Source organism: Zalophus californianus, chromosome 12, assembly GCF_009762305.2.
Source record: "Zalophus californianus isolate mZalCal1 chromosome 12, mZalCal1.pri.v2, whole genome shotgun sequence".
Classification (NCBI taxonomy): Eukaryota; Metazoa; Chordata; class Mammalia; order Carnivora; family Otariidae; genus Zalophus; species Zalophus californianus.
Window position 1 is genome coordinate 73567513 of NC_045606.1, and position 22768 is coordinate 73590280.

The 22768-nt window shown below is 35.8% G+C and overlaps 1 protein-coding gene across 1 annotated transcript in view; it reads left to right on the top strand.

Annotated features, from left to right (window-relative positions):
- Window positions 1–22768, top strand: part of CAPZA2 (capping actin protein of muscle Z-line subunit alpha 2) — a 63731-nt gene that overhangs the window by 18128 nt on the left and 22835 nt on the right. The window contains exons 2-3 of the mRNA XM_027573648.2: window positions 16256–16319; window positions 20097–20148. Of these exons, the coding sequence (XP_027429449.1) occupies window positions 16256–16319; window positions 20097–20148 (116 nt within the window). The remainder of the gene's footprint in view (window positions 1–16255; window positions 16320–20096; window positions 20149–22768) is intronic.

Sequence of the window (22768 nt, forward strand, 5' to 3'; positions counted from 1 at the left end):
TGGAAAGTGTATGGAGAAACTGATTTCTTTCTGTAGGCCCAGAGTATAGGCATGCTCTACAGAGTAGGAAGGGCATCATCAGCTCCGCTCTTGCCCGCAGCACATGAGGAACAGTTCATGGCAGGCAGCATCCCAGCATTAACATACTTTTTTTTACTGTCTGCAATCTGAGATACCTCTGATCCTAAATGACTACCTGCCAACATTCACAAAGAGAAAGTAGTGCTTGGTGGAAAGCAGGAGACAGTTTTCTATGTTTATCAAAATGAATTGTAACTGAACTGTGTCCTTTCTTCAGGCATTTGTGAGTATTCTGATCCAGAGAAGGTTGAACAGAGTCTCAAAAGAGTACCAGGATGGCACAGTGTTCATTTTTGAGGAAGTCCATTTGACTTTCAGGTCTTCTAATTTTCTCTATGAAAGACCATTTCTCACTATTTAATGAACTAATTTAATAGGAAATCTGGCAAAGAGTTCTTCATAGGCCACACAGTAGAAAAGAGTAGAGGAACATTGCCTAAAATTGTGGAAGAGTTTCTAATTCATCTTCTACTCCACTAAACACATCCACAGGACTTTTCTCAGTTATTTGATCACTTGGTAGAGTTGCAGTAAGTCTGGAGGTTTTGAGATGTTTAATCTATGTTACCTATGATTCAAAATCCTGATCATTATTTTCAGCTTTTATCTGTAAGTTTATCGTTGTTATTAGATAAAAATTTATTTACTAAGAATTTTAGAGCTCTCTTTTCAAGAGGTTTGATTAGCTCCTGAATTTCAGGACTTGATTGTAAATTTTTTTTTGTTCCTATAAAGGAACTTTGTTTTCTTCAGCCTTTGTCAGGTTGGCTCAGACCTTTCCTTTTTTTTAATGTTCTAGGTACAACTGTCAACCTTTCCCTCCTCCCTTCAAATCCATATGAGGATAGGAAACTAGATAGCCACAGTTGTAAAGTTATGTCTGAAATAAAAATAAAGATCTTTGAAGAATCTCTCTCTTGCCCTTCTAAGGTTTGGACTATATCTCAACTTATTTGCTTGCTTGCTTAAAATAGATTTTTTAAATAACTGAGTTCCTTGCTTCTTAGTCCCCTCAGTTACATATCTTAATTTGAGCTTCCCAGATCTTACTTTATTCTCCTCCTCTTCATTCTGTTGGTGAGGGAGGGGCACCTATACCTTAGGGTTATGTGGATGGTTGAATACACAACACCTGACACCGGACAGATGAGATGAACTGCAGTTTATTAATTACATATACTCAACAGCCCAGGAGAGAGGGACACCTCACACAATGTGGGGCCACTTGGACATTGCACTTGGGAATAGAGTGAACAAGCAGAGGCCATGGAATGCAAGTTTTGTAGTATCATGAGGGTGGAGTGATTCTTAGGTTGCCACAGGAAGATGTGATTGGCTTGTTTGAATAATTCTGCAGACTGGCAGGGAACTGGAGCCTGCTCCTCAGGAATAAGCAGGAACTGTGCCTTTTCCCTGTGATAAAGAAAGTTGTCTGACTAGGGGACCTTATCTGCAGGAGCAGAATGAGGATGGGAACTTGCAGTTAGGCCATTCAAGGCCTTCCTGGTTTTCCCCAGATATCAAAGCACACATAATTTTAGGCCTTATACCACAGGTCTGAATAATACTAACCCTTTATCAAAAGTATTTACTAATAATTGCTGTACTAAATAATACATCAAACATTTATTTATTTATTTTAAAGATTTTATGTATGTATTTGAGAGAGAGAGAACATGAGTGGAGGGAGGAGCAAAAGGAGAGGGAGAAGCAGACTCCCCACTGAGCGGGGAGCCCCACGCAGGGCCCCATCCCAGGACCCTGGGATCATGACCTGAGCTGAAGTCAGATGCTTAACTGACTGAGCCACCCAGGCGCCCCCCCAAAATTTTTAATAATATGATTTGATCTTTGAGTTTGCCTTTCTTTGTGATCTTTTCTTCTGATAACTTGCAAAGTTTAAGAAATTCTGCTGCTGTGTACAGTTTTACCACAGTAGATAAAAGATGGCCAGATCATATGTATGCAGTGATGTGGAGGTATAGAAGATGAGGGTTCCTGTTTGAGAGACTGAATGGAGTGCTGAGGCTCCAGTATTGTGTATATGTGGGATGAGAAAAGGAGTGGATAGGCTGTAGGAGCTGGTGCATGGCAGAGTAAAAAAGGTAGTAGCTATTATTTGAGTGCTTACTCTGTGCCAAGCACTTTTCTAAGTGTATTATCTCATTTACTGCAAGTAAGGAAACTGAATTTAATTTGCTTATGGTCATACAGGTAGTAGGCGGTGGAGCTGTAATCTGAGTCCATACAGTCTTATTTTAGAATTTATGCTGTTAACGTTTTATAGCCTTCAGATATGGAGAAACTTTATATGTTATGTTAAGGACTTTGGACTTTATTTTGTTGGCAGTGGGGGAACCGTTAGATGATCTTAAGCAGGAAAAAACATCAGAATTTGCATTGAAAAATATCAGTCTGGTTGTAGAATAGAAAATGAATTTTGAAAAGGATTATAAGATTAGAGGCAGGATTGCTGTTGTAACAATGCTGAACAAAGTGGGTCTGAATGGAATGGAATCTAAGAAAGGGCGTTTGGATTTGAGCAAGAGAGACAGACACTGATCGTGTGCCTAAGGGATAGAGAGAAGGGAAAGTAGAATGATTTCTAGGTGTTAATTTTATTAAGAATAGAAGGGGGTAGGTTTAGGCGAGACAGTCTGAAGTATCTTTGAGACATTATGATGGAGGTTTCTAGTAAATAAGTTATACTTAGAAAGATGCATCTTTTTTTTTAAATTTTATTTATTTATTTGGCAGAGAGACACAGTGAGAGAGGGAACACACAAGCAGGGGGATTGGGAGAGGGAGAAGCAGACCTCCCGCGGAGCAGGGAGCCCAATGCGGGTCTCGATCCCAGGACCCTGGGATCATGACCTGAGCCGAAGGCATACGCTTAACGACTGAACCACCCAGGTGCCCCTAGAAAAATGCATGTTGATCTTGGCAAACAGTGTGGTAGATGTATAGACTTGAGAGCTGTTGTGTGGGGCTAATAGAAGTGGTGGAAGTAGGGGTGCCTGGGTGGCTCAGTTGGTTAAGCGACTGCCTTCCGCTCAGGTCATGATCCTGGAGTCCCGGAATCGAGTCCCGCATCGGGCTCCCTGCTCAGCAGGGAGTCTGCTTCTCCCTCGGACCCTCCCCCCTCTCATGCTCTCTCTCTCTCTCAAATAAATAAATAAAATCTTAAAAAAAATTAAAAAAAAAAGTGGTAGAAGTAGGTGAGATTGCCTAGAGTTTTCTTTTGTTCTCAGCCAGTCTTCTGAACCATCATAGAAAGATGATGCTGTACTGGGAAGCAGCTCTATGAAAAGCCTTGGACTTCATTTGAACACTTCATTCAAATCCCAATTCTGGATCTCTGTTTTCTCTTTCATAAATTAAAAGTAATAGCTATCTCATAACATTTTATTTTCTCTAACAGAGGCAGGGTTTGTTTTTTTTTAAGATTTTATTTATTTGAGAGAGAGAAAGAGAGAACACATGAGAGGGGATGGGGTCAGAGGGAGAAGCAGACTCCCTGCTGAGCAGGGAGCCCGATGCGGGACTCAATCCCCGGACTCCAGGATCATGACCTGAGCCGAAGGCAGTTGCTTAACCAACTGAGCCACCCAGGTGCCCCAGAGGCACGGGTTTTTAAATTTAAGAAATAATGGTATATTTCATCCCCTTAATTTCCCTATAAAAAATGGAAGTTTATAAAAGTTAAACAGATCAAAACTTGGGTACGGATCATTTGTCTTAGATAAAAGTGCAGATCTTGCACATTCCCACCATGTAGCTAGGATAACAGCTTTTTCTCCAGTGTTGCTATCACTGGTTTTAGAGATGAGCAGAGTCAAGTAGAGAGGGAAAGGATGATTTCCAAGTGAGGAGAAAGGATGTCGGTGTGTGGAAGTGCATGCACTGCAAACAACACAGAAATGCCTGGGCATATGCCACCCTTCTGTCACTATAGGCACAAAGAAACTAACATGTAATGTGAAAATATCTGTGTTCCAGGGCTATTTGTAAGAATACTAGAGGTATACAGGTACACTTATTATCTTGTTGCTAATAATATATAATATATATGATAACAGCTAATATTATATATTTACCCAAGTTTACATAGCTAATGAGTAGTGGAGATGAAAATCCAACCCAGTCAGTCTGACTCCAGAGAGTACTATACTGCTTCCTTACATTAGCATAAGTTTTTGTGGTTTGAGTATAGTTTATTTGAAAATTAAAAGTTTATATATAGAATTGCATTAGTGATAACTCCTAAAAATGTTCATTTCATTGAAATACTACATTCCCTAAATGTTCTAAATAAATGAGAGATTATTCTTGCTTATAGATTTATTCAACATATAATAACTATCTGCTGAGCGCAGAGTATAGGGCAGGGGCAACAGGAATCCTGCCTTGAAGGGATATTGAATGTTTAGTTATTTAGCAAATATCTGAGAGCCTTCTATCTGCCAGGCACCATTCTGAGCACTCAGATACGGTAATATATAGGCAAAAGTCTGTTCCCTCTCTGATTTTCTTTTTCATCTGAATTTTTCTTCCCAGACTAAATCAGTGCTAAACATTGAGGATTTTGGAAAGCATAAGAGATGGAAAGTTAGCCACATTTTTTAAAAAATAAATTCAGTAGGAGATTTTAGTATAATTTTTCGAGAACAAATTCTAACATATTTGCCAATGAGATGGTAGATACAACTGTAACATTTATATAGTTTGGTGCAATGATTTAGAACTGAAGTGTTAAGGATTTTTACTTATTTTACCCTATATTATTTTCTTGGTCAACCCTCTTCCATAGGACATCATACTTCATCAATCCTTATCAGTCGAGTCTTCCCTGCAAACAGAATCTATTTGATGAAAACTATAGAGTTCAAAATGTAGACATTTCATTACTGTGGGATTTCTTAGGAAGGTGACTTCAGTTTATTCAGTGTAAGCATTGAGATTTCCTTCTTATAAATTGTCCACTGATAAAGGAAATGAGTAAAAATATTATCTGACCGGAGTCCTCAATGTAAGCAAAAATGTCCCAGTATTTTATTTTTATTTATTTTTATTTTTATTTTTTAAAGATTTTATTTATTTATTTGAGAGAGAGAGAGAGGGAGAGAGAGAGCACATGAGAGGGGGGAGGGTCAGAGGGAGAAGCAGGAGCCCGATGCGGGACTCGATCCTGGGACTCCAGGATCATGACCTGAGCCGAAGGCAGTCGCTTAACCAACTGAGCCACCCAGGCGCCCCCAGTATTTTATTTTTAAAAGATTTATTTATCTATCTGAGAGAAAGAGAGTGCAAGTGCAGAAGGGAGGGGCAGAGGAAGAGGAAGAGAGTCCCAAGCCGACTCCGCACTGAGTTAAGGATCCCGACATGGGGCTACATCTCATGACCCTGAGATCATGACCTGAGCCGAGCCAAAACCAGGAGTTGGGTGCTCAACCAACTGTGCCATCTAGGCACTCCAGAACCCCCAGTATTTTTTAAGAAGACTGAGACAGATGTCCTAGGTAGTATAGATTTAGGCCAACATATTACTCTGTAATTCAGAATGAAAGCCTAAGGTTCTTAATTTTTTTTCTTTAAAATTCTACCTTTAACTTTTTTTACTGGGGCGCCTGAGTGGCTCAGATAGTTAAACATCTGCCTTCAGCTCAGGTCATGATCCCAGGGCCCTGGAATCGAGCCCCATGTCGGGCTCCCTGCTCAGCAGGGAGTCTGCTTCTCCCTCTCCCTCTCCTGTTTCCCCTGCTTGTACTCTTCTTACACTTTTTCTGTCGAATAAATAAATAGAATCTTAAAACTTTTTTTACTGTATTTTCTATTAAAGTGTTAGGGGTGCTTGGCTATCTCAGTAGAGCACGCGATGATGTTTGATCTTGGAGTCGTGCGTTCAAACGTCACATTGGGTGTGGAATCTCCTTAAAAAAAAGCAAAATGTTGGATAAATATATTTTGTGGATTTTTTAGCAATAAAAATTAATGTTAAAGGTTTGTGATTCTTAATTAGAAAATAAGCAAATAATACATGTCATTAATTATCATGGCTACTAACGTTTTTTTAACCTTTTTAAAAAAATATTTATTTATTTTAAGTAATCTCTACACCCAACATGGGGCTCAAACCCCCAACTCTGAGATAGAGTTGCACATTCCATCTACTGAGCCAGTCAGGTGCCCCTAAATTTTTATTTGTCACCTGTTACTCATCATGACAAGTGCATTCCTTAATCTCCATCACCTGTTTCACCCACCCCCTCACCCACCTTCCCTCTGGTAATCAACCATCAGTTTTTTCCCTAGTTAAGAGGCTGTTTTTTTATCTGTCTCTCTTTTTTTCCCTTTGCTCATTTGTTTTGTTTCTTAAATTCCACATATGAGTGAAATCATGGTATTTGTCTTTCTCTGACTTATTTCACTTAGCATTGTACTCTCTAGTTCCATTCATGTTGTTGTGAATGGCAAGATTTCATTCTTTTTATGGCTGAGTAGTATTCCATGGGGGTGGGGTGGTGTGTGTGTGTACACACACATCACATCTTTTTTTTTTTTTAAAGATTTTATTTATTTATTTGAGAGAGAGAGAATGAGAGATAGAAAGCATGAGAGGGAAGAGGGTCAGAGGGAGAAGCAGACTCCCTGCTGAGCAGGAAGCCCGATGCGGGACTCGATCCCGGGACTCCAGGATCATGACCTGAGCCGAAGGCAGTCGCTTAACCAACTGAGCCACCCAGGCGCCCCACGTCACATCTTCTTTATCCATTCATCAATCAGTGGATACTTGGGCCGCTTCCATAGTTTGGCTATTGCAAATAATGCTGCTATAAACATACAGGTGCATGTATCCCTTTGAATTAGTGTTTTTATATCCTTTGGGTAAATACCCAGGAGTGCAATTGGTGAATCGCAGGGGAGTTCTCTTTTTAACTTCTTGAGGAACCTCCAAACTGGTTTTCCAGAGTGGCTGCACCAGTTTGCTTTCCTACCAACAATATAAGAGGGTTCCTTTTCTCCACATTCTTGCCAACACCTGCTGTTTCTTATGTTTTTAATTTTAGCCATTCTGACAGGTGTGAAGAGATACCTCATTGTAGTTTTGATTTGCATTCCCTGATGACAAGTGATGATGAGCATCTTTTCATGTGTCTATTGGCCATCTGTATGGCTATGGTTACTAAGTTTTAAAGTTAACATTTTATGCATAATAAAAATAAGATATATACTGTCATATGTATGAGAGATTTAAAAAAAATTTTTTTAGTTGAGGTATAATTTGCCTGCCATAAAATGCACAAGTCTTAAATATTCAGTTCAGTGAATTTTCAAAATATGTGTGTAACTACCATTCACTTAGAGAACATTTTCTGACACTTTAGAAAATTCCCTGATGCTTCTCTCTGATCAATCCCTGCATCTTTTGCCCAATCATACTTTAACTTTTATAACCATAGATTAGTTTTCCCTGATTTTGGATGTCTTATAAATGGAATCACACAGTATGTTTGTGTGTGTGTGTGTGTGTGTATGTGTGTATGTCTGGCTTCTTTCCACTCAACTTGTTTTTGAGATTTAGTCATGGTGTTGCTTGCATCAGTACCCCAGTTAATTTATCCATTTTCTTCTTCTTTTTTTTTTTTTTTTAAGTTTTATTTATTTAAGTGATCTCTACAACCAACATGGGGCTTGAACTCACAACCCTGAGATCAAGAGTCGCACACTCTTCCCACTGAGCCAACCAGGCGCCCCCATTTTCTTCTTGATGGACATTGGGGATTATTATGAATAAGGCTGCTTATGAACATTCTTATGCATTCTTTTTGTGGACATACACATTCATTTTAACAAATAGTATTAGGTGGTTTTATTTATCCATATGACAGCATAATTAAAAAAATGTATCTCTATCCCACATCATACACACAAATCAGTCCCAGGTGGAGTAAAGACCTAAATGCAAAGAGCAAAATTTTATTTTATTTTATTTTATTTTTTTAAGATTTTATTTATTTATTCATGAGAGCCAGAGAGAGAGAGAGAGAGAGAGAGAGAGAGAGGGGCAGAGGGAGAAGCAGGCTCCCAAGGAGCAGGGAGCCCGATGTGGGACTCGATCCCAGGACCCTGGGATCATGACCTGAGCCGAAGGCAGACGCCTAACCATCTGAGCCACCCAGGCGCCCAATGCAAAGAGCAAAATTTTAAAATTAAAAAAATATATATGTAGGAGAAAATCCCCATAACCTCAGAGTAGAGGAGAAATTTTTTTCCTACTCTGTAAGTCCTTCACTGTTTAGGGCTTTCTCTTGCCAAACCACAGTGTAGTTATCAAAATCAAGAAGTTAAACATTGATACAGTACTATTTTCTAATCAACAGACCCCATTCCTATTTCACCAGTTGCTGGTCCAGGATCTAATCCAGGATCATATTGAATTTTATTGTAATGTCTTTAATCTGGAACAGCTTCTCAGCATTGTTTGTCTTTATGACCTTAACACTTCTGAGGAGTCCAGACTAGTTATTTTGTAGACTGCACCTCAATTTTGGTTTGATGTTTCCTCATGATTAGATTCAGCCTATGAAGTTTTGGCTGTAAGTGATGTTGTATCCTCATTGTATCCTATTAGGAGGCATATGATGTCAGTTTTTCCTGTTATTTACAACTTTGATCATTTGGTAAAGGTGATGTGTTGGCAAGTTTCTTCAGTGTAGAATTATTTACCCTTTATCATTATTTGGAAAGATACTTTTCAGACCATATGAATGTCCTGTTGTCATTTTATCATACTTTTATCCATAAATTTTAGCATCCCTTGATGATTTTTGCATGCAACAATTACTGTGATGGTCCTCAAGGTGATTTTCTAATTCAGTCATTCCTTCTACATTCATTAGTTGAAATTCTAATGAAGAGCTTACCCTTGTTCATTTCTTTGTGTCAGTATGGACTCATGGATTCTTACTCTGTGAGTTACTACCCATTACTGTCATTACTTAATTTGTTGTTTGAATTGTGGAATTTCTTTTAAAGGAAGAAAGAGTGGTGCCTGGATGGGGCAGTTGGTTAAGCATCTGACCCTTGGTTTTGGCTCACATCATGATTGAGCCCCACTTTGGGCTTTGTGCCTACTCGAGGTTCCCCTGCGTGTGCACTCTCTGTCTCTCTCTCAAATAAATAAATAAGTTTAAAAAAAAAAAATGAAGAAAGCCCATAAGAAAAACAGTGTACAAAAAAAAGTTTGACAATGAATAATACTTTTGAGCTATCTCAGAGTTGATAGGCAGAAGTTATTTTTTTGTGGGATTAATGTATACTAACATTTTGGATATTATTTTGAATATGCCACTTTATTTTCTATATAAGTAACTTTATAGTCACATGTGGTATCTGCTGTTTTACCAGAAGCACAAAGGAATGGAATATACTTTTTATGTTATGTTTATCTTTTTGCATATTTTACACAAATATTATTTGGATCCAAGAGGAAGAAAAGGAAAAATACAGCTCTTTCAGCTTTTAGCTCAGGGCAGTACATTAAGCTCTATGCTAATAGGTTAACTTTTTTTTAAAACTACACTTCTTGGTGCAGTTGTTATGAAGTATGCCTATCAGCTGCCAGTGACTAACATAGATAAGAGTTAATCTCCCCATCTAGCCACACCTCCCCCCCCCTACTCGCACCAATCTAGAATTGCAGTTTAGAAATACAATAAAATAGATTATCTCTCTCCTCTCCCTCTGACCCCCCCTTGCTTTCTCTAAAAAAAAGGGGGGGCCGCCTGGGTGGCTCAATCAGTTAAGTGCCCAACTCATGATTTCTGCTCAGATGATGATTTCAGGGTTGTTGGATCAAGCCCCACACCAGGCTCTTAAGATTCTCTTTCTCGGGCGCCTGGGTGGCTCAGTCGTTGGGCGGCTGCCTTCGGCTCAGGTCATGATCCCAGGTTCCTGGGATCGAGTCCCACATCGGGCTGCCTGCTCCGAGGGCGGCCTGCTTCTCCCTCTCCCACTCCCCCTGCTTGTGTTCCTGCTCTCGCTCTCTCTCTCTGTCAAATAAATAAAATCTTTAAAAAAACAAAACAAAACAAAAAAGATTCTCTTTCTCCTCCCCCTCTGCCCCCACCTCAAAAAAAAAAAGGAAAGAAAAAAATAATAAAATAACTCTTTCCTTAATTCTTTTTCTCTCTCTCCTCTCCCTCTGCCCCCCTCAAAAAAAGAGAAATAACAATAAAGTAACTCTTTCCTGAATCTGATTCCAATTTAGAAGGATTTGATTTTGAATAATACATGGAGGAAAATGGTGGGTTATGCAGAAGATTTAGCAGAGGGCCAGGAATGTATATAATAATTCACTGGGCTCTTCCAGAAAAGCTGTAATATTCCAAGGGATAAATAGAGTATAACTCCATGTATATTAGAAAAACTTCAAGGAAATATGATTTTGGTTATTTTCAGAAATTCATTCTACTCTTGGGACCTCTTGTTGTATGACCATTTTTCTTTTCTTGGATTTAGAAGTGGGCTAGAATAAATAGTTTTTAAGAGGAAAAAAAAGTCAGCGAGAAGGATAAATATAGGGGAACACTTGAGTCTATAGCAGTGCTTAGAAAATACCCTGATGAATAAATAATTTCTTAGAAGACAATTAAGCATTTACTGTGGCAGATATACTTCCTTTCCTTTAGAACCTGAGAAATCCAAAATTCACATTCTTAGTGAAATTCACAAAGACCAGATTACAATGTCCAGGCATAGCTGGTATGATCCAAGTTGTGTTTTGTGTTCACTGACAGCTCCTATGACTTCCTATCCTTAATGGTACTTCTTTTGACCCACCATTCACTTTGGGTCTTGTGAGCAGTCTGTTAACTGTTTTTGGTTACTGCATACTAAATGTATACATTTAGCAATAACAAGGGCCAATAAGTCTATAGGAAAAAAATTTAGATCATTTTTGCTTTCTTGGTGAAAACTCCAAATAGAACTAAAACTCTAAATGGTATAAGGCTTTTTTTTTCAAACTACTTAAAATTTTAAAGCTCAACAACTTAGCTAATTGTATCACCAAATATGCTACATATATACTGCTTGCTATTAGTACTTTAATTTTGTCAGTTTTATAAGTCATTAGGACTGTTAGAAACAATTACCTCGGGCACCCAGGTGGCCTCAGGTCATTGTCCCAGGTTCCTGGGATAGAGCCCTGCCTCAGGCTTGCTTCTCCCTCTCCCTGTACGAATCCCCCCCCATGCTCTCTCTAATAAATAAATAAAAACCCAAATTACCTCAAAATTCCAAATGTTTTCAAAAGAAATATTGATAAATTCATCAACAAGTTACCAGTTTTTGTTACCTGTGGTATTGATTAAGACTTTGTTTTAAATGCTAACAACTCCTTACCTCAGTGGGGGCGGGGGGGGGGCAGGGGTGTCATGAAGGAAATTAAGAAGTGATTTACATAATCGTAATAGACTCTAATATATATTTAGCTTCCATTTCCTACTTCTATATCCTACTGCTTCCATATCCTACTCCACCCTTGTCTGTTAAAAATTATTTTTTGTATTTCGGCTGTTGATTTTAATAGTAATTTTAAACTTTTAGAAGAAAGTAATTTTGAAAAAACATAAAACATATAGTAGTATTCCGTTATGTAGAAACACCACCTTTTATTCACCCATTTATGGACATTTGGGTTGTGGGTTTTCAGTTTTGAGTATTTGTGAATAGATTTTTTTTTTTAAGATTATTTATTTAGAGAGAAGAGAGCACGAGTGGGGGGCGTTGGGAGGAGCAGAGGGAGAGGAAGGTCCAGACTCCCCACTGAGTAGGGAGCCTCATCAGCGGGTCTCCATCCCAGGACTCCAGGATCGTGACCTGAGCCAAAGGCAAAGGCAGACGCTTAACCACCTCAGCCACCCAGGTGCCCGATTTTATTTATTTTATTTTATTTTTATTTTTTTGAGAGAGAGCATGCAGAGCCCTACATGGGGCTCGATCCCATGACCCTGAGATCATGATCTGAGCCGAAATACAAGAGTTGGACACTCAACTGACTGAGCCACCCAGTTGTCCAGTGAATAGATTTTTGTGTGGACATAGGTTTGCATTTCTCTGGGGTAGATACCTGGGAGTAAGATTGTTAGGTGGTGCGTGCTTAACTTTATAAGAAATTGCCAAACTGTTTTCTAAACTGGTTTGTACCATTTTGGGTTGCCACAGCCATGTATTAGAGTTCCAGTTCTGCATCCTCAGCATTGTTTTTTAGGCATTCTGTTAGGTATGTAGTAGTGTTTCATGATTTCAATATTCATTTCCCTAATGATTTATGATGTTGCACGTCCTTTTGTGTATTTATGTTGTCTTCTGTATATCCTACCCAGAAGTGTCCAAGTCTTTTGCTTACTATTTTCTTACTGTTGACTTTTGAGTGTATAGATACAAGTCCTTCGTCAGATATGTGATTTGCTAATATTTTCTCTAATTTGTAGCTTGTCTTTTCATTCTCTAAACAGTGTCTTTAACAGATCAAAAGGTTTTAATTTCAATGAAGTCCAGTTTTTAATGGATCATGATTTAATATGTCTAAGAATTTTCTGCCTAATCCCAGGTCATGAAGATTTTGTTTCTTTTTAATTTTTTTAAGTTTCATGTTTTATATTTAGAGCTATGATCCATTTTGATGTAGATTTTTAATAAGATACGATGTTTAGTTTGGTGTTCATGTTTCTGCTCATGGATATCTAATTGTTTGAATATCCTTTGTTGAAAAGATATCCTTTCTCCATTGAATTGCCTTTGCACCTTTATCAAAAATCATTTGGCTATATATATGAGTATGTTTTTGGACTCTTAGTTCAGATCCAGTGATAAGTCTTGAAATCAGGAAATCAGGTGGCCTGAATTTTCCGATTTTGTTCTTTTTCAAAAATTGTTTTAGCTATTCTCGTTCATTTGTCTTTACTACTTTGCATTTACTATTAAGGGAGTAAAATAACATATTTCATTCTCTCATTTCCTAACCAGAATCTATTTTTGATGCCATGTGTATGTGTTTGTGGTTATTTTCGTCAACACAGTGACTTTTTTATCTTGCTTACATTTGGGGGGGGTTTTAATACATGGCCAGAATAATCTGGGTCCATTACATTCTTTATACATAGAAAAGTAATAACGTAGAAAACCTATCAATGTTAGAATCAGCTTGTTGATGTGTATCAGAAAAATTCTGCTTTGATTTTGATTGGGCCTCCCTTGAATCTATAGAATAGTTTGGGAAAAATTGTCATCTTCACATTATTGTGTCTTCCATTCTATGAACATAATACATCTCTCCATTTATTTAGCTCTTCTTTGATTTCTTTGATCAGTGTTTTGTGTAGTTTTCAGCACACTAGTCCTGTACCTGTTTTGTTAGATTTATACATAAATTATTATTTTTTAGATTCCTTGGGATTTTTCATTGTTAGCAATCATGTTGTCTGCAGATAGAAAGTTCTATTTTATTTATGAAATCACTTTCTTTTTTTTTAAGATTTTATTTATTTATTTGAGAGAAAAAATGAGAGAGAACAGAAGAGGGAAGAGGGTCAGAGGGAGAAGCAGACTCCCCGCTGAGCAGGGAGCCTGATGCGGGACTTGATCCCAGGACTCCAGGATCATGACCTGAGCCGAAGGCAGTTGCTTAACCACCTGAGCCACCCAGGCGCCCTGAAATCACTTTCTTATTGCACTAAGACAATATGATGTTGAATAGTAGTGGAAGGAACAAACATTCTTGTCTCATTTCTGATTTTAGGGGGAAAACATTCAGTCTTTGACCATTAAGGGTGATGTTAGCTTGTAGGCTTTTTTGTTTTTGTTTTTGCAGATACCTTTTATCAGATTAAGGACATTTTCTTCTTAATTTGCTGAGTTTTTGTCATGATTGGTTGAATGTTATCAAAAATTTTTCTGTATCTATTGAAATGATCTATGGTTTTTCATCTTTAATAGGTTGATATTGTGAATTGCTGTTACTGGTTTTCAGTATTGAAACAGCTCTACATTTCCAGGATAAACTACGCTTGGTCATGATGTGTTATCTTTTCTATATAGTCTTAGATTCAATTTTCTGTTATTTTATTGAGGATTAAGTCTTTGTTATAGGATAACACCGTTGTTTTAAAATGAATTGGACAGTGTTCTCCTTGGTTTTCAGGAATAATTTGTGTAGAATTGGTATTACTTCTTCCTTAAATGTTTGGTGTAAGAAAACCTGAAATTTGATTTGTTGGAAGGCTTTTAACAACAAATTCAGTTTATTTAACAGATCTAGGAATATGCAGGTTATTTCCTGAGTGAACTTTAGTTTTTGTGTCTTTCAAGGAATTTTCTGTTTCTTTTAGTTGTTGCTATTGACATTTTAAACACCAAAAAAAAAGTTTGTATTCAGACAGTTGTTTGGTGGCTACACATTCATCCTTTGGTGGGAGGATTGTACCCATTCTACCAAAACTATTTTAAATCTGAGAGGCAGCATAGTATAGTGAATAAAAGTGTGGATTCAGGAATCAGACCAAGTTACTTAACTTCTTCTGCTTCAGTTACCTCATCAAAAAAATGCAGATATAATAGGAACTACCTCATAAGGTTGTTGTTGAAGAATAAATGAAATAATTCATGGAGAGTGCTTGGTAAGCACTAATTTAAATAATCCCATTTAAAAAAAATCATTTTCATCATTGTTATCTCTCAGTGGTATCGCATAACAGTATAGATTTTACTTCAAACTTTTTAGTGTTCCAGCTACAAAGTCTTTTCTTTTTTGTTTTAAATTGACATTTTTCTACCTTTTTAAGGCCTTGTTACCTATGTGGCTTCTAACTAAGAACATCGTCTTTCTAGCCATAGATAACCTCTTTTTCATCTGTCTCCTCTGAAGATCATATGTGTACTTTTTTTTTTTTTTTTAAAGATTTATTTGACAGAGAGACATGCAGCAAGAGAGGGAACACAAGCAGGGGGAGGGGGAGAGGGAGAAGCAGGCCTCTGGCAGAGCAGGGAGCCCGATGCGGGGCTCGATCCCAGGACCCTGGGATCATGACCTGAGCCGAAGGCAGATGCCCAATGACTGAGCCACCCAGGCGCCCCTGAAGATCATATGTGTACTTAGATGCGTGCACCCATACACATCTATACACAAACATGTATTACTGTTTCCTTTTCTTTCTGTTATTTTTAGTTTCCACATCAGAATAATGACAGTGCTAATAAAGTGGGAAATATGAAAATAATTGTTTTTGCCAAGGGTAGTCCCTTGGCAATATTGAAATCAGTAAATACATGAATGTGCATTAAAAAAAATCACCTGGATATCTATCTTGTTTCCTGGGCTTCATTTCCAGAGTCTCATCCAGTCAGGGTGGGGCCCACGACTGAGTTTCTGACAAGATTGCTGGTGCTACTGCTTGTTGGGGGAAAATGCCATTTTGGGGAAGTCTGCCACAACTTAGTTACAAGTTTATTGGAAAACTGTTATAAACAGTCAAGACTTCTTCATTAAACTAGAGTATTGGGCATGCCTTTTAAACTCTCTTATTTTCATTAGTAATTGATCTCTTTATCAGGCACGGCCTTTATTCTCTTAAAATGTGCCTGTCAGTATGCCTGTTGATATTTTCTCTCCCATGTATCTTTGAACTAAAATTTCCTAAGGTCCACCCAGGTCTCATGTTAAAAACATTTTGAATTTAGACCTTTCTTTCTGTTCTTTTATACATTTTTCACTAATTTGTGATTTTAAAGAAACATATAGTATATCTATTTTCTTTATTATACCTAAATACATCTTATTTCTTCACACATACAGATTTTCTTGATTGATACTTTTTTCCATTTTAGTTTAAAAGAAGAATTTACTTATAAGAAAATGTTTATATGTAGGTAGCTTTGAATCCTTAAATGTGTTAAATATGAATTTTATCTTCATTCAGCCCATACATTGTGATTATAATAAATGATTGAATGGTAATAAACTTAAGGTGTTTGAAGAAGTGTCACTGTCTTTGAAAAAAATCTTTAAGCCATTTTCAGTAGAACTTTGAAGTAGTATAATTTTGAATGTATTTTTGGTTATTTTAGCAGAGGCCTATGCCATGGAACATTTATATCTTCATTTCTATTTTAGGTGCGTATAGCAGCAAAATTCATTATTCATGCCCCTCCTGGAGAATTTAATGAGGTGTTTAATGGTGAGTGTTTAATTCATAGCACTAAGGCTTCATATATCAAGCATTCCTTTTTTTAAAAGAATAAATTACATAACCAAAAGAACTAAGCTAAGGGGACGGGGGAGTATGTAGAAAAATCTGTACTTTCTGAATTATAGTGAAAATTTTTGTCACTATGGATTTCATAATGGCTAGAATATATTTATGATATATATGATAATTATGTTTCAGTAAGTTAACCACCTTAAAAGAGTATTAGAAGATAGAATTTTAATTTTAGCTATTTTTTGGAATTTTGAAATGCATTTTTATATTCCTTTTAAAGAAAAACCTAAAATAATATGAACAACCAAAAGGGGGGGGGCATTGTTTCACCATGTTCAGAAGATGAGACCGCATGTAAAAACTAATTTATATCTTACAAATTAGTTCACAGTATACCTTTCTTTAAACCTCAGGGGCAAACATTTTTATAGTTATCTACCATAGATTAGAAATTTAAACTTTTATACAGTCTCCTGGTTGCTGTAAAAACTAACAATAGCTCCTCTTTAACAGTGAGAATGACGTGGTTGAAACAGTCACCAAGAAAATGGCCTGTAGTGATCTTTTTACAAAACTTTCCTTAAGCAGTTTTAAGAATAAATTACCATAGGTACTGTAAATGTGTTATTTCTACTTATATATATTTGGCCTTCACTGTCTAAAATTGAAACTAATTTACACAGGACTCTTCAATTTAATTTTTAAAACATTCTATTCCAGAGTAAACTATTTAAACATGTTTTGAAAGAAGTTTAATCTCTCATTTTCATTTATAGTATAAGATATAATGGATTCTCACCTCAAAAAAAGATCAGGTTTAAAGTCAAAAAATGAAGTAAAAATTTTGTAAAGTTAAAATTACCCTTGAAAATTCCTTAAATCATCCACAAACTACAATACATACTTTATTGCATACAGCTACATGATAATTTTTATGCATTTAAAAATTTAACCACTGAGCTACACTTAGAGAAAGAATGGGGTCTACACTGTATTCTGCCTTTTAAGATAATTGTAAAATCTAAAGTAGTGAATTGGGAAGTTGGGAGAGAATTCACAAATATTTCTGCTTCCTCTTTGGTTTAACTACAGACTGTTCCTTAGGTTCAAAAGTTGGCATGTAATTTGAATTGATAATGGTGAAACTGCAGTAAAGTCAGTGGCCCCCAGACTCTTTGTGTAATTTATAGAACCAAGAATAAGTCGTAATTCTAGATGTTTTTCACTGAATGTTCTTACCTTGAATTAAATACCCTACAAATTTGTTAATCAGAAAGACCCTAAAAGAATGTATGAGTCCTAGAAATTGCTTTTCTAAGTCTCACTGGAAATTGATGTCGGTAAGTTCTGTGTTGAGGTACAATAAATTTGGGCATTTAGGGTAAGCCATTCAGTAGGCTTGGGGTGGAGAGTAAGCTATGGAATAGAAGTGGGATGTAGGATATTATTTAAGTTTTAAATGGGGAGTATTTTAGAGTTAAAAAGGAATTAAATATTTGAGGGGGAAATGCCATGATTTGATTATTTTTATTGCTATTTTTGTTGATAACACCAGTATGATGATTCCAAGAGAAGCAACAGATTTAGAATTGCAAAGTCATAAAATCTTGTTAGGTTGGTGGTTCCCAAATACTATTTCCTAGGCTGGCTATGTTAGAATCATTGAAACATAAATTTCTGGTCTTCATTCTCAGAAACTGATGTGGTAGATCTTGGCTGGAACTCTGAAATACATGCCCCCCCCCTTTTTAAAGATTTTATTTATTTGACAGAGAGGGACACAGCGAGAGAGGGAACACAAGCAGGGGGAGTGGGTGAGGGAGAAGCAGGCTTCCCACAGAGCAGGGAGCCCGATGCGGGGCTAGATCCCAGGACCCTGGGACCAGACCTGAGCCGAAGGCAGACGCTTAACGACTGAGCCACCCAGGCGCCCCCCTAATCCTTTTTTTAAGAGTAGATTTTATTCAGATTCTTTTGTCTTTCTATTTCTTCTTCTGTACTTTCCTTATAATAAAAACTTTCCAGAGTAAAGCTAACTGGATCAAATAGATCCTGCTTTTAAATTTTTTTCCATTTAGAACTGGAAAAGATACACTACCATGCAGTACCATGATTATGTTTTAAATATAGAACATGAAAGTGTCATATTTATCAAATAGAACTCCCTAGTTTTGTGAGATAGAAATAACTAAAATTTTAAATGTCTGTATTTTTTAGAATAATTTTTTAGGCAGTAGCTTCCATTGTTTAAAATCAGTTAATTTAGAAATCGAATTAGTATTATTTAGTGGTTAGCAAAAGAGATTATTTTTTAAATTGGGGCCTGCTACTGAGAAGAAACATGTGAATAGTCAATATTTTTTCCTTTGGAGTAGCTTTATAATTTATGTAAAAATGATTTCTAGTCATTCTGAAATTTCCAAAGTACAAAAATGGACCTGAAACTCACATAAAATTCTGCCCTCTAATTCTTCAGTGTTTGAATGAAATACTTCTAACATCTCTCAGTTTAGAGAGATATAAAAGATATATAACATTACATAAATATGATAATACTATGCATACCGGGTTTCCCCCTTCCTCTTTATCATGTTATGGATGTTATTTCATGTTGGTAAATACACATCTACATTGTTTTTAATGGCTGCTCAATTTTACACTGTTTATAAGAACTATATATAGTCTGTTTATATTGTATTTAACCAGTTCTTAATGGAAGATGCTTAGGTTATTTGTGTTATTTTCATTTAATGAAACGATTAGGATACATTGTAGTATGTACTTTATGATAGCAACTGTATTAAATAGCCAAGTGTGTAGGAAAAATAAAGAAAGTATACCAAGATTAGAATAGAATTTTGTTTGGTGAAATTATGTGATTTTTTTTTTTTCCTTATTTCATAAAATGCTTAGATTTTCCAACAAAAGTATTTTTTTAAGTTATGTTTTGATGATGAGTAGGCAAATGTCTACATATTGAGTCTAAAATTAGAACAGAATTAAGAATCAATAACCAAAGTGAGATTGCTAAATCAGATAAAGCAGTTATCCATATTGAACTAAATGCATTCATCTGCTGTTTGAACATGAGCTGAGGACAGAAATGTCTACATCTGTGCTCTGTTCACAAGTGGTTTCTTGCTTAATCCCTTTTTGTATGAAGCAAATTCGTTTGAAACTCATGTTAGTGTTGTCAGACTAGGAGGCAGACATCTTTTACAGCTCTCATCAGACGATCTTTTTGATGGAGCTTGTCTCCACTTTGGTTCCTTGGAAATACATTATAGTCTGCCTACATTGGCTATTAATTAATAAGGTATAAAATAACATGTACAGGTTTCCCCTGCTATCTGAAAATAGAGCATTCTATGAAATCTTTCTTAAGTTAAAATGGCATAAAGTGGAGAAATAAGTACCATTTGGTAAAAGTGAAAAATCTCCTTGGATTCCCTTCAGTTAGCAAAAACAGGTAAAAAAGCCAAGTAGCATAAAGTCAACTTTCAGATAGCTGGGGAAATTTAAATTTCTATTTAGTTCCCTCTTCTGTTCCTAACCAATATCTTTTAGAAAATAATACCATGTGTTTTTGTGGTTATTTTTGTCATCAGAGTAAAATTTTGATCTTGCTTACATGTTAGGGGTTGGGGAAGAGTGGGGAATGTTAATACGTGACCAAAATAATCTGCATTAGCTACATAGAAATTTCAAACATATAAAAATAATAATATAGAAAACATAATACTTGTTTTGCAGATGTTCGGTTACTGCTTAATAATGATAATCTTCTCAGGGAAGGAGCAGCTCAGTAAGTATTATATATTATATTAACATAACTAGTGATATGATGAGAAAAAATGTTTTAAAGGTGGTTTTTAAGCACTAATCCCTGAAATAGATATTTGCACATCAAGTTTAAATATATATGTTACATCTGTGTACTTAAGTAGAAGAAAAATATTTTTGATGAAGTTTAAATATATATATGTATTAATATGTGTGTACCTAGCTAAAAGAAATTTTTGATCACAGAGGGACATAGGGACACAATTATGCCATGAAATTCTCTTTTCATTGAGTATTTGGCTTATATACTCAATACTACATTTTGGCATTTGCAAGGTTGGATAAAATTATTTGGAAACTTTGACTTTTGAAATTGTGATTGCTTTTTTATGCAGGTTTTACTTTTTGTTAAGTGTTTGACCCTAATAGATTTTTGAGGATTAGGAGTTTTATTCTTTCAAAAGTACCTAATATAGTACCTGATTCAAAAAACTAGGCAGTTCTAAATCCTAGTATATCATCTTTGGACCAGTGACCATAATCATGATTTGCTACAACTGTCTTAGAATTTCAGAGAAATAATTGATTTTCTTCTCTATTCCCACCTCCAAAAGTAAGGTGGAGACTCATATAGTAGGCTAACCAATTCCATTACTCATTGAAAATGACGAAATTAAACAGATTTTTAGGTGCCTTGCAAAGAGTGTTTAGTATCCATCCAGACACCTTTTCTCATGCTAATACTGTACCCGATATGTGAAATCCTGAACAATGGAGGAAATTTTGTCTTACTCTATTTTTGTAATGTTTCAAGGCTTTATCAGATCTGTCTTTACAGTTAACCCTAATGAAGGTAGAGGTTCAACAGACTTTTAGGCATATCTGATTTTGCTTCTGATTTAAATTCCTGTTATTTTTTAGTAGCAACTGTTAATTATTTGTTTTTAATTCCAGTATAATTAACATATAGTGTTATATTAGTTTCAGTTGTACAATATAGTGATTCAGCAATTCTGTATATTAGTACTCATCACAATAAGTGTATTCTTAATCCTCTTCACCTCTTTCACCCTATTTATTACTTTTCTGAGAAAATGTACGTAATATAAAATTTACCATTTTAATTATTTTTAAGCATACAGGTCTTTGGCATTAAGTACATTCACATTGTGTAACCATCACCACTATCCATCTCCAGAATTTTTTTTCCCCAAACTAAAATTCCATACACTTTAAACGGTAATTTCTCATTCTCCTCTCCCCTCTGCCTCTGTCGACTACCATTCTGTTTTCTGTCTCTATGAATTTGACTTCACTAGGTGTCTCATAGAAGTGGAATCATACATTATTTGTCATTTTGTGGCTGGTTTATTCTAAACATAATGTCTTTAGGGTGATTCATGTTGTAGCACATGTCAGAATTTCTTTTTTAATACTGAGTATTTATGTACCACATTTTGCTTATTCATCTGTCAGTGGACATAGAGGTTGCTTCCATTCCTGTTGATTATTTTATTAAAGTGCTTTATAGAAATCAATTTACTCTGTATTTTTGACTTTACTGATTAGCTTCTGAGTGAATGGCTACTTACTCCTAAATTCTTTAAACCTTATTTAAATTATTTGTGTATTCAAGTAAAAATTTCTTTATAATAGCGTATGGCATGTTGACAAAAATTTTATGGAAGCAAAGAAGATGTACAGCATTTACAACTTCTAACGACAGTACTTTCAAAGTACTTTTCCTCTCAGTTCTCTATGGTAAATAAATGTGTGGGTTGTTTCGGATAGGTGCAAGAATTAGTGGGTTTTTTTTTGTTGTTATCAGTTAAGAAAGTGAGAAACTTGATTTATTGAAAGAACAGGAGTTTTTCCCCGCAGAATAAAGTTTAATGAAGATCAAAAGAAATATTCATAATTATGTAAGTGGTATGAAATAGCCATACATTTGACTCAAAAGTGATTAAAGTATTGAAATTTTATTTGTCCAAAGAAGTACTTATCTGATGATGGTTTTTACATTTAAATTAAATAAATTGGATTTGTTCTATAAAGAAATTAGAATGTGATCTACATTTCTCTTTTATTATGAAACATGGGGACAGTTGTCCACATTTCAAGAGATATATACATTGAAATGCTCAGTACTATGATATTCTAAGGAAATGAGTCTGAAGAAATCAGTAACTAATGATAAAACAAGATGCTTATTGTATAATACCAAGAAAAAAACATCAAAACCTTAAGTAGAAAGTTCAGACTGTCTTGCATGTAGTTATACTATCAGTAAGTGATTGCTAACTAGATGAACACTTAGAGAAAATGTTGTTTTTGTTGACTTCAGTGGTATTCTTCATTCCAAATTTCTCAAAACTATTCATTTGAATTCATTTTGTAAACATTTGAGGGTATCTGTGAAATAAGAAATATACCTTAAATCATTGATTGACTTTAGAACTATGTAACTCTGGTTCACAGTGTCCTCTCCATGAAATAATTTTCAAGCAAAAATAGTATTATCCTCATTGTTCACCAGACTTGGTTCTGAATTACTTTGAAAATATCTCCAAACCTGGTTCATCCTCTAAAGAAGATTCATCGCCTATCATCGAGGCTGTCCAAAACTGTGTAACACAAGCTTG